Raw genomic sequence first — 11,730 nt, 5'->3', positions numbered from 1 at the left:
CATCAAACCCAGGCTCGTGTTTACCACAGGTGTGTTTGTGTTTCTGTGTGTGTGTGTGTGTGTGTGTGTGTGTGTGCGCGCATTTGCTCCTGCAACAAAGATTGTGTCCTCCTCATTTTTTGTCCATTTCTTTTAGTCAGAGATGAATGAGGTCATTTCCTGAGTCCTCCTCCATCACTACAGGAGACCTTGTTAGCAGTAATCTGACTGTATCAACATTATGACATTTGCTGGTTTCACAAAGATATTTTAGACTCGTCTTAATTTTGCTCATAGATTAGTCTATTTAAAATCAGACAATTTAACAAAAATAAAGACTGACTGACTGTAAGCCCAAAAATATTAGACACCTTACCGCCAGGCTGACTCAGGCTTAAGTCCCATGTTACCATGGCAACAGTCAGTGGCACCAACTGATCAGCAGCACTCAACAACAGAAAAGATGAAAGCATGGCTCATAATTTGTGGTTTGTTAACATTGTTATGAATAAAGATATCATACGTTTGCGTCTTTTAGGAAATCCTTTGATGTTTTTCTTTTCTTTCCTTTTTGTTCTCTTTTTATTTATTTTAACTGAAGTTTTTTTTAGTATATTTGTAAATAGAATAATTGACGGCACCAGGCAGAGACGTGGTAAAATAAGAATGGTAAGAAAGAACTTTTGCATATGACAATAAAGCCTTTGAATCCTTGAATCCTCCTTTCAGCAGTGGGATTAACACTGTTGACTGTCACTGCAATTTTTCTCCATATATATATGTATATATATATATATATATATATATATATATATATATATTTTTTTTTTTTTTTTTTTTGTATTGTTACACTCTTTACTAAACTTTCAAAATAAAACATCCTTGCAATTGTTGAATTCTACTAATGAACATGTATTTTCTGCTGGGGTAAACGAGCTGAGCGGTTAGATGCAGTCACTCGGTTGGCCATTTTTTAAATCTTGAAAAATGTCTTAACTTACCCAGAATTCATTGTACTGCAGTCCTACTTAAGATAATCAGGAACTAACCTGCTTTGTGTAACAGATGAATTTAAACATCTATCTGAAGTCTGACCATGTTATATCTAAGCCATCGTCAAAGTCTATTTTTGTGAAACTGGCCCTTGATATTCTGATCACGTGATCTTCAGGTTGTTCTGACTAAACGGATACACACCCACAGACAAACCACAGAAGAAGACTACAGAACTAGCTCTTCTATTCAAAATGATTAATTTTTTTTTCTCAGATACTGTTTTCAAGGCGAACATTCGCTTTTAAGCCAACATAGAAGGGAAGCCCTTGAAATACCTAGAAAAACATTTCCATGACAACTGTTCAAAGTCCCTTTTCAAATGAAGGTTTCGTTTGATTTCACTTTATTGTCTAATTTATCTGAAATTTGTCACAAGGTGCTTGTGTACACCGTTTCACATCAGCTGCAGTGCAGTTTCATTACTGCGGCCGCAATTTTTAACTTTATTTCAGACACATACGTCCACATCAACATAAAAACAATAAATTACACACATATAGAAATACAGTCATTGCAGTTCAGCGATTAAAAGATGTACGCAGATTTGTACGAGTGTTTCCAAAAACAAGAAGGGGACTTTTTGTCATTTTGCGTATGTTCAGTTAAGGCCATGATGGTTACATTTTTCAATTAATAAGTTAAATACAGAAATTTACACATAACATAGCTTGATTCATCATATAAGGTGGGAGCATTACTCATCACAAACATGACTTGCACTTTTCCATCTTTGGAGCTTGAGCAAGATTCTACATGCATCATTAAAAGCAAAGTGAGGTTAACCACTAAAACTGCAGCACAAGTGGGCTGCGCAGAGTGCAGGGCAGCGCAGGCTTTTTAAAGGCCTGTTTTTTAACAGCTGCACACATATGACACTTGCATGCCGGCATATTGGCTTATGAATGCAGTTCGCTACGTGTCGTCATCATCCCATTAGATCATTCCTGGTGATGTGACCCACATATTTTAATTTGGTCGCCACATTTAACAGTTGCTCTGCCATAAAGTCCAATATTGATATATCAGCCAATATCACAATGATCCATCAAGTCATATGTGTTTGTGTGTAATAAAGATAGCATAGTGTACAATAACCAATAAACTATATTGTCCAAAATGATAGCAGGTCACTAAAACAGTGAATCGTCCCTGTTATTTTAAAATATGTATAAATAAAAAAAAAACAAAAAAACACACAAATAGAATTCAGCTTATCAAGAAAAATGATGAAAGAGTGAATATTTAGCACTTGAGGCAAAGGGCTTCTGAAATAAATTTTTATTTGCCAGAGGGACTCTGCAGTGCCTTGTTGAGCTTTAAAGGGATAGTTCAACCAGAAATGACAATTCAGTCACTATCTACTAACTCATTCTGACTGAAGGTTGGGTTCAGTTTTTTTTAGTCCACAAAACACTGCTGCAGTTTCACAGGAAAATGGAATGACTGAATAATAACACTGACTGCATTTTCATTTGTGGGTGAACTATCCCTTTAAGGCTTAAACTGACTAAAGAGAAAGTGGGAGCTATCTGCCATGATGCTCCTCGCCGTCTTCCTCATCCTGTCTGTAAAAAGCTGGGTCAGAGGCTTTTTGTGTTTGCCAATTATTTTACTTGCCACCGACACAATCTTAGAACGTTTCTTAAAGCTACTACTTTCTTTTCTTTATTTATTTCTTTTTTAACCTTTTTTTTTACTTTTACATTTAATATTTTGGAGGCCTCTGTGGACAAAACCAGTGGTTCCATTGCAATAATCTCAAAACATTACATCAAAAAATATCCAAACAAAATCTCTTTTTAACTGGCTAACATGCATCTCACTACAACTCTGCCTGGGAAAATGCAAACACAGACTTGTTTCATCTGATTTAAAGGAGAATCCAACCCGATGACAGGAATTATAGTAACTCATATAACAGAAATGGCGACATCAGTAATACATTTGGACTGTTTTATAACCGGTTAAAACTCATTGTGGCATCTTTAAGTCTATGATTTATGACCTAAAATCTCAAACAAACAATGGTGAGCAGCAGCAAAGCCACACCCCTGCAAGTAATGTTCATTATTTTATGTCCAAAAAAATAATGCACATATAAGACAACATATATGTCAATACCTATATAGAACGTACCTGCAATAAGCCAATACTGACTAATAAGATCAGCTGAATTGTATACAGTATCTGTCTGCAGACTATAAGGAGACAGTATCCTCCATCATACATCCAGTCTAACACTTTTTTGCAAGATCATCCATATACAATGCACCAGAGCCCTTTAATTAATCATCAAGATGATGTAATATGATAAAAAAGCTCCATAACAGCCACTAAATGGACCTTATGGTGAGAGTATTAACATGTAACCTGCAGATATTCCCTCATATCGCCAAATCATCCTGAGGAGAGCAGCTTGAACTGACTGACCCCACCTAGTCTGAGGCCTGAAACTGAAATTCCTGCCATCTGTCTCATAGATCTGTCTGCTCTGCAGGGAGGGGGGGGGTTACAGTAAGAGGGGTAATTTAAAACTCCTTATTAATCATTGTCTTCTAATACCTGAAACAAACAAAAGAAGAAAAAAAAGCTGTGATACATTTTATACTGTGGTGTTTTATTCTGGACAGCAGCTGGTAAAATTCTGGTCAATCTCTGTATCTAATTTCTCCTCCCCGATCTGCAGCAGTGCCCCTCCTCCTCTTCCTCCTCCTCCTCCTCTACTCCCTGCTCCTGGGTCAACCGTCTCAGCCAATCCGCGCGCCGCAGCAGCTGGAGTCCGGGTCTGGCCACGCCCCCTCCCCCGGCCCCAGCCTCGTTCTGGAATCGCTCCAACATTATAAATGCATTGTCCGCCACACCAGTCTGCGGTCGCCTCCTCGCTCACTTAAAGTAACGCTTTTCCGCTCGTCGCTGTTAAACTTTCGCATCCATTATGAGGGAAATCGTGCACATCCAGGCCGGCCAGTGCGGTAACCAGATCGGTGCCAAGGTAAGGAAATATACTTATTGATAAATTACTGATTTATTTGCAAATTAACGTTTCCTCTCATTTATAAAAACGCCCAAAATACTCATTATGCAGATTGTGCTCATTATCCTTTTAAATCTTTATGCAGCTCATTAACACAAAGCCTCCTTTTGTCTGTTTGTGCATAAATAAAAATGATTCATTTCATGCTTTTTTTTTTTATACATTAAAACGCACAATAAATCCTAAAATGTGGCTCATAAATAGTAAAAGCCAACTGTTGATGTGTATTTTTGTGCTTTTCTGTCTCAATCTTGTGCACTGCGGTAACTGGTGGTGGGTGGGTGGGTGTGGAGCTCCGTCTCTCTCTCATCGATATAACGGTATAACGGGGGCTCTTGTGTCTCGACGGGGTTTTGTTCGCGCACCACCGGGCGTGTCTGCGTCTCAGCAGCGTGGATCCAGCTGACCTCAAGAAGACATTGTCTGGAGGAAAAGAAAGAAAAAAAAAGATCAGTCTATTCTTCACTTGTCAGAGCCCTTCAGTCAGTGTCCTCTGGTTTCTTTGTCTTGCACAGGCAGATATGGCTGGTTATTCCAGACAATGAGTGGGGAGCTGGGCAGGGAAAGGAGGCCTAGTTATATATATATTTTTTTTCTCCCTCCCCCTTCCCCCACCCTCAAATGACAGATGGATCAATAGTAGATATTGATTAGATTTTATTTCTGCAGGCAGTAGATGCAGACTGCTGTTTCAGCTGGTGAGAAAGAGGCAGGGGAGCTGTGGAAAGGGTGTGGCATGGATAATTGGTGAAAGAAAGAACTGCTCCTTTGAAATAAAGACCGAAAATGTGCATTTTATGACAGAAATCACCATTTTAAATGCACTCACATACTTGATTTTGTCAATTTCTATATAATTTGGTACATATGACTCTTTAGTCTCATTGCCTCACATGTACAATACATCACCCTCCCACCCAGCCTTACAGTAACAATTGCAGTCTGCTCCACTACATGCCTCCTTGGCCCATTATTATCCCTCCGTCTTTGTTTTTTACAACTGATCATTTGTCACAGACAGCGTATGTTTAACTGGGACACTGGAATACAGTCCGGAGACCACGTTAACAATGGCCCGTCATATATTGTAGGACACATCATTATCGTAGGGATGCTCCTCTGCTGCTGACAGAGATTTAAATGTCCAGGAAACGAGGGGACTGTCTTTGTAATCAATAGTCTTTCCTCTCCCCCAAACCAAATTAGGGTGTAGGGTGGGGGAGGAATGGAGGAAACAGCTGATGCACAGTGGGTGAAGTCATTGGGTTCTCAATTGACTTAATGTGCAAACGCTGCCAATATCTTGGAAGACTAGCTGCAGGAAATTTACACAACATATAACCATTATATATATACACATTTCTTACAATTTTTTAAGGAGAAGGGCAGTATTTCAATTAAATGTATCTAAGGTGTATTTAATTACACCTGACTAACTGGCGTATTTTGCGTGGCACTAAAAATAAGAAGAATAAGAACCTGTTTTTGAAAATCTTAAAATGCATTACGTCATTTTATTCTAAGCAATAGAGGCCAGCTTGATGACATAGAGGTCTTTGACATCACATCATGTATTACTGATAATTTGTTTAACTGATGATTTCTGTGTTTTTAAACGAGAATTCTTAGCTATTGGTCCATTTGAGTTTATTTGTTTTGCACACACGAATACAAAAAGAAAAACACATGGAGGAAATATATAAAAGTATGTGTAAGGTGTGGATGGAAACTCATAAAGGCGTAAGCACATACGAAAACCACACCCAAAAGATATACAAAAGTTAAAACACAAACAATACAAAATCACTAATACAGATCAGACCCATACTGAGGCTACTACATGTCTTAAAAATGCGATATATCAGTTTATATGGAATTTATTTTTGTACTTTTAAATTATAGATTTCTTTTTATTTATTTAAATACATTTTCCATATCAGTCTTTTATTTTGATACATTTGAGGAGTGAGTATTTATAAATTGTAACAAGATACTTTTGATTTATTTGTGCCCAACTCTGACTTTATTTTTAGATTTTTAAAAATTTTAAATGCTAAACATGTATAATAATAATCACGTCATTCATATCACACTTAAAAAAACAAGTTACAAAATGATTTTCAAAAAGCATAAAAAACAAAAGAAATTACAGAATGAAAACAAGTAAAGCAGAAACTGAAACTATTCATGAAAAATTCTGAAAAGGTGTTCAAAAGAAGCGACTGGCCTGCACAATTGGATTTTAACATTTGTGTCTGTGTCTGACCAGTATGGTGGTAAATGACTGCTGGTGTCCTGGCAGTGAGGATCTCCATTTGTTTCCATTCCCCCAGGACTCATTGACTCTGATGTCCAGTGGATATGATTGACAGAACTGCTGAAGGGCTGCATTGTGGTGAATTAGGTCAGGGTGTGGCATTGCTTCCCTGCTTATTGTCCTCATTCTTTCACTATGAGTATTTTCAGTCTTTACTGACAGCCATCTATCGCCTCGCTCTCAACTATCTTGTCAGTTCCTCACTCTTTTGGTCGCACTTTCTCGACCCTTTGTTCTCCCTTTTGTCCCGTTCGGACCTTCCTCGTATTAAGGTCACTTGGTCATTTTTTGTTTTACGTGGTCTTATTTAAATGTCATGATACTTAAACCACAGCTGACTCCCAATCTCTTAAGTACTGAGCTGCAATACAGCCTGCTTATCCAGATTACTCCAAATCCTCCTATGCTGCTGTTAGCAGAAAATCACAGTCTGTATGACAAAAAAGCCTCAGTTGGAAGACATCACAAATATATGTGCATGCAAATGGATGCCTGCGTATGCAACAGTCACACCCGCTTCTGGGATTTAATGCATACACGCTCTGAGTGTGATCTGTACAGAGAGAACAAGACATGAATACAGATCTGAAGACAATCAGCGTCTTCAGTGTGGTGTGACAGCCTGCAAGTGGAGTTTATTCTCAGTCTTGCCCGTGGAGTGATGTGTAGCTCCTTTGTACTCCCTCCTTTGCATTTCACATCTGAAAGAGCCACATTCTGCTAAGTCATCACTCAGACGATGACTATGGAAATATTAACAGCTGCATTGTATTAAATGGGTGAAGATATGGCTGAGTGAAAGGGGAAAAAATGCTGTCATTTTCACCAGAATCCAAAAATGCAAACCCACTGCTGTTTTCCTCGTTTAAAGTCCCCAGTCCCATAAAACCGCACTGCTAATGGATAGATGCGTACTTTCTTTTGCAAGTAACTGTCATGTGATACCTTCCATTTTGTGTCTGCAGTTCTGGGAAGTGATCAGCGATGAGCACGGCATCGATCCCACAGGGACTTACCACGGAGACAGTGACCTGCAGCTGGACAGGATCAGCGTCTACTATAATGAAGCCACAGGTCAGCTGCTTCTCTAACATCTCATCCTGACAGAGATAAAGGCTTCATTATGTCGGGATATGTCCATTCACATGTTTCTTGTGTCTCCTGTCATGCATGGATTTTCTCACATTATACAGTCCATTCAGGAAGTTGTGATGTTGCCACAGTTGACACAAATTCAACCAATCCCTGTGAATTCTGCACAAACTTTGTCACGCAGTTTTGTCTAATCGCCACGACTTTTCCACAAATTTGACCAATTACTGGAGCTGTTGTTCCACCTGAAATTGCAGCCAATGCTTTGTGCACTTTTATAGTTCATAATTGCTGTTTTGTCTGACATTGAGCTCAGTTAAATATTTTGCTTTGCACTGAAATCCCCTCCAGGCGCACGTCGTCATTTACAAATAAATTATATTTTGTTAGAATCGTTCTAATCCTGAGCCTTTTTGGTAAAGTTAATTAGAACTCTCAGAACGGAGTGTGTTTTTTTATTCTCACTGGAACAGTTTAGCTTTGAATTTCAATGACTTGTACAAAAAAGCAACCTTTTTTGTTAAATGTTCACTTGAACTTGCAAAAAAAGTCTACAAACATGAAAGCATTGCAACATGCACGACAGTTGTTTTAAAAAAGCTGCTGTGAGATGAGGCATTTTAGGCCAGAAAATCCTGGAGGGACTGATCATAAATTATGGATGTAACTGCCAAAAACTCAAGGTCCGATCACATTACAATTAAAACATCCATGGTACAATACTTATCAAGATGTTAAAAAGAAAAGAAAAACGACCACATGAAAAAATGTTCTTTGTTAAATGATAAATCTGATGTGTACGGCATATTTTGTTTGTACAAGATTCATTTTTCCTTTTAACTTCCAGTGCTTCTGCTTTCCTTCTTCAAAGCTACTACAAGGAAATTCCATATTTTGTTGATGCTGGAGGCCCCTGTGGACAAAAGCAGTGGCGTTTCCACTGCCGTAACCACAAACTGTAGCACCAAAACTAACATATGGAAAGAAAAATCTCCTGCTTCATTTGAACTGGCTGATGTGGGAAGATGTAAACAGACTCGTTTCATCTGATTTCACAGAGAATCTGTCACGGTGGTAGCCATTAAGAAGCCTTGCGGATGGGCTTGTCGGCTTATGTAGGTCATTAGGCATCAGTAATCATTTTTTAACTTTTAAAGAACCAGTTAAAAACTCCTTGTAGTAGTTTTAAGACATTTTTCGTGTTTTTTTTCACACAGTCTATATCCTGTGTAACATCCAACACTGTGGTTTCTTGCATTATTGAGTGGGTATGTTTTTTTTTCTCTCCTTCTTCTCTTCTCCCTTTATTCTCTCGTTCTCTTTCTTGCGGAGGAGGTAAATATGTACCTCGAGCCATTCTGGTGGACTTGGAGCCTGGCACCATGGACTCTGTGAGGTCTGGACCCTTCGGGCAGATCTTCAGGCCCGACAACTTTGTGTTTGGTGGGTGGAATAAAGCCGTACTCTTCTCACGTTACTGAATGAGTAAACCCTTTTATGAACAGTGGCTCACCTGTGTGTCATTTCTTTCCCCTCCAGGTCAGAGTGGTGCTGGAAACAACTGGGCCAAAGGTCACTACACAGAGGGAGCTGAGCTGGTCGACTCAGTCCTGGATGTGGTCCGCAAAGAGTCAGAGAGCTGCGACTGCCTGCAGGGCTTCCAGCTCACTCACTCTCTCGGTGGTGGAACTGGATCCGGTATGGGCACCCTGCTCATCAGCAAGATCCGCGAGGAGTACCCCGACCGTATCATGAACACCTTCAGTGTGGTGCCTTCCCCCAAGGTAATGTTCCCTTGTGATGGAGCATGAGAATTTTGAGTTTTAATTTTAGCTTCTTTTGCCTCAGGTTTGATCCTCTTGAGATCATGAGACTCAAAAGAGATTCTGTTTTCTGTCCTCAGGTTTCAGACACAGTGGTTGAGCCGTACAACGCCACCCTGTCGGTCCACCAGCTCGTTGAGAACACAGATGAAACCTACTGCATCGACAACGAGGCCCTGTACGACATCTGCTTCCGCACTCTGAAACTGACCACACCCACCTACGGAGACCTTAACCACCTGGTGTCCGCCACCATGAGCGGAGTCACCACCTGCCTGCGCTTCCCCGGTCAGCTCAACGCCGATCTCCGCAAACTGGCCGTCAACATGGTGCCTTTCCCCCGTCTGCACTTCTTCATGCCCGGCTTCGCTCCCCTGACCAGCAGAGGCAGCCAGCAGTACCGCGCCCTCACAGTCCCCGAGCTCACCCAGCAGGTGTTCGACGCCAAGAACATGATGGCTGCCTGCGACCCACGCCACGGCCGCTACCTGACCGTCGCCGCCGTGTTCCGTGGCCGCATGTCCATGAAGGAGGTTGACGAGCAGATGCTCAACGTCCAGAACAAAAACAGCAGCTACTTCGTCGAATGGATCCCCAACAACGTCAAGACCGCCGTCTGTGACATTCCACCCCGTGGCCTCAAGATGGCCGTCACCTTCATCGGCAACAGCACAGCCATCCAGGAGCTGTTCAAGCGCATCTCTGAGCAGTTCACAGCCATGTTCCGTCGTAAGGCCTTCTTGCACTGGTACACGGGTGAAGGTATGGATGAGATGGAGTTCACTGAGGCAGAGAGCAATATGAACGACCTGGTGTCCGAGTACCAGCAGTACCAGGACGCCACCGCCGAGGAGGAGGGCGAGTTCGAGGAGGAGGCCGAAGACGATGCTTGAAGATGAAGATGTGAAGGTCAAGACATCAACGCCACGATGAAAAATAATGAAAAAGGAGCAACCACAAAAGTAACCGAAGAACAAACATAGTGTCATTGCTAGAATCAAACTTTCGCATACATTAGATATCCCTTGTAAGTCACTGCAAATAAAGTTGTCAAATGAAAACTTGTTTGCGTTTCATTAATGCTTTCATATAATGATGAGGGACGCAAATACAAATACGTTATTCAGGAAACCACCTATAATGTGATGGAAAAATATTTTTACTATTTGAATATGCTTGTTATTATTAAGGAAAAAGCTTATTTCCATAATGTAATGCAGTAATGTTAATAGTGTTATTTGCCACCTTTATCTAAGTGCATTTTTACACAAGTACTTATTTTTTATATTCTAATATTAAAATACTGTGAACTGCAATAAGATTAACATCAAGAAACATGAACGCAGGATAATTGCAATTTAAGATTGCAGGTTGAGGGACAGGTCATAAAACTTAGGTGAATTTAAAAAAAGGAATGAAAAGTACAGCAAGTGGATGTGGAAATATATTCCATAATTAATTATAAGTCAATATTAAATCAACTTGATGCTTCGAAGGCACAGTGATTGCATTGCCAATAAACATTAGGTTAGAAAACAGAACATTTTCTCATTTAACATGACCTCTGGTATAAACCACAGCCATGCCTTTTCTATCTGAATACAGATACAGAGAACAATTACGTTGTCAATTGAATAGATAGAAATAATGGCGTCTGTGCACCTCTACAAATTACTCTTATTGTCTGATTAAAACATCACCTGCAACTCAGCCTTTAAATTCCAATCACATTTCAAAACAGTGTAAAGGGAGATGGAGTAATGTCGAGTAGTGTCGAGGTCAGCAGGTTCTGTGGTGAAGGCTACTGGTACACTCGTGCTGTTTCCTGCATCTATAAAAAAAATAGCTGTGTCATGCATGGATAAGTAGGTTTAATGTCTGTTCCATAAGCATTAAGCTGTAAATCAGTTACACAAACTCCAGCAATCTCAGTGCAGACATGCTTTATATGGGCGAACAACCAATTTGCAACATGATAAGAGTCAGACCAAGCTTTTTTTTTTTTTTCCTCTGTGCTACCAAGCCACATTCCCACATCTATGAGTCAGACTTAAGAACATGTGTTCATTACAGCCTGCAGCTGAGGCCCGTGTTCCTCTCACACAGGTCCCAACATTGCTGACTGGTAGCTCAGGCAAAATATGAGCATAAAACTGGAATGATGATGGTCAACTACTTTTTGACAAACGTACTGTTTTCTAGTCCTCTCTAAAGTTTTAGGTAATGCAGCAGCACCCACCTCGAAGCCCTTATGTCAGGTTATGTTTAGCTTGACAAGCTTTGCATACACATTTTAGAAAAATCATTTGTTTGGGGCTGCTGAAGTTCAGGGGAAAGGTTCCTACAACATTTCCAAACTCAAATTCAAGCACTTTTTAAGTATTTTCAAGGTGCATTTTCAAGCTTTTCCAGCTCCCCACAGCTGTGGT

General features: G+C 40.2%; 1 protein-coding gene across 2 annotated transcripts; it reads left to right on the top strand.

The window, feature by feature from the left end:
* The first annotated feature begins 3,869 nt into the window (after window positions 1-3,869).
* tubb5 (tubulin, beta 5) lies at window positions 3,870-10,362 on the top strand. 2 transcript variants are annotated; one of them, XM_084727211.1, is made up of 5 exons: window positions 3,870-4,027; window positions 7,352-7,460; window positions 8,814-8,921; window positions 9,018-9,262; window positions 9,382-10,362. In XM_084727211.1, exons 1-5 carry the CDS (start codon window positions 3,971-3,973, stop codon window positions 10,192-10,194), a joined length of 1,332 nt encoding a protein of 443 aa, XP_084583337.1. In that variant the 5' UTR covers window positions 3,870-3,970; the 3' UTR covers window positions 10,195-10,362. The 2 variants fall into 2 exon arrangements, with proteins under 2 accessions (XP_084583337.1, XP_084583336.1); XM_084727210.1 differs by having other exon boundaries at window positions 8,811-8,921.
* The last annotated feature ends 1,368 nt before the right edge of the window (window positions 10,363-11,730 follow it).

Source organism: Lutjanus erythropterus, chromosome 9 (assembly GCF_056507025.1).
Source record: "Lutjanus erythropterus isolate fLutEry1 chromosome 9, fLutEry1.hap2, whole genome shotgun sequence".
NCBI classification, from domain to species: Eukaryota; Metazoa; Chordata; class Actinopteri; order Lutjaniformes; family Lutjanidae; genus Lutjanus; species Lutjanus erythropterus.
Note: the sequence above shows the minus strand (reverse complement) of the source record. Positions and strands in the feature narration are given on the sequence as shown.

Bases quoted from the DNA above. Each gene is read 5' to 3' on its own strand.
- tubb5 (XM_084727210.1), top strand. From the start codon at position 3,971: ATGAGGGAAATCGTGCACATCCAGGCCGGCCAGTGCGGTAACCAGATC. The intron at 4,028-7,351 runs GTAAGGAAATAT...TTGTGTCTGCAG, and splicing joins GTAACCAGATCGGTGCCAAG to TTCTGGGAAGTGATCAGCGA. The intron at 7,461-8,810 runs GTCAGCTGCTTC...TTTCTTGCGGAG, and splicing joins CTACTATAATGAAGCCACAG to GAGGTAAATATGTACCTCGA.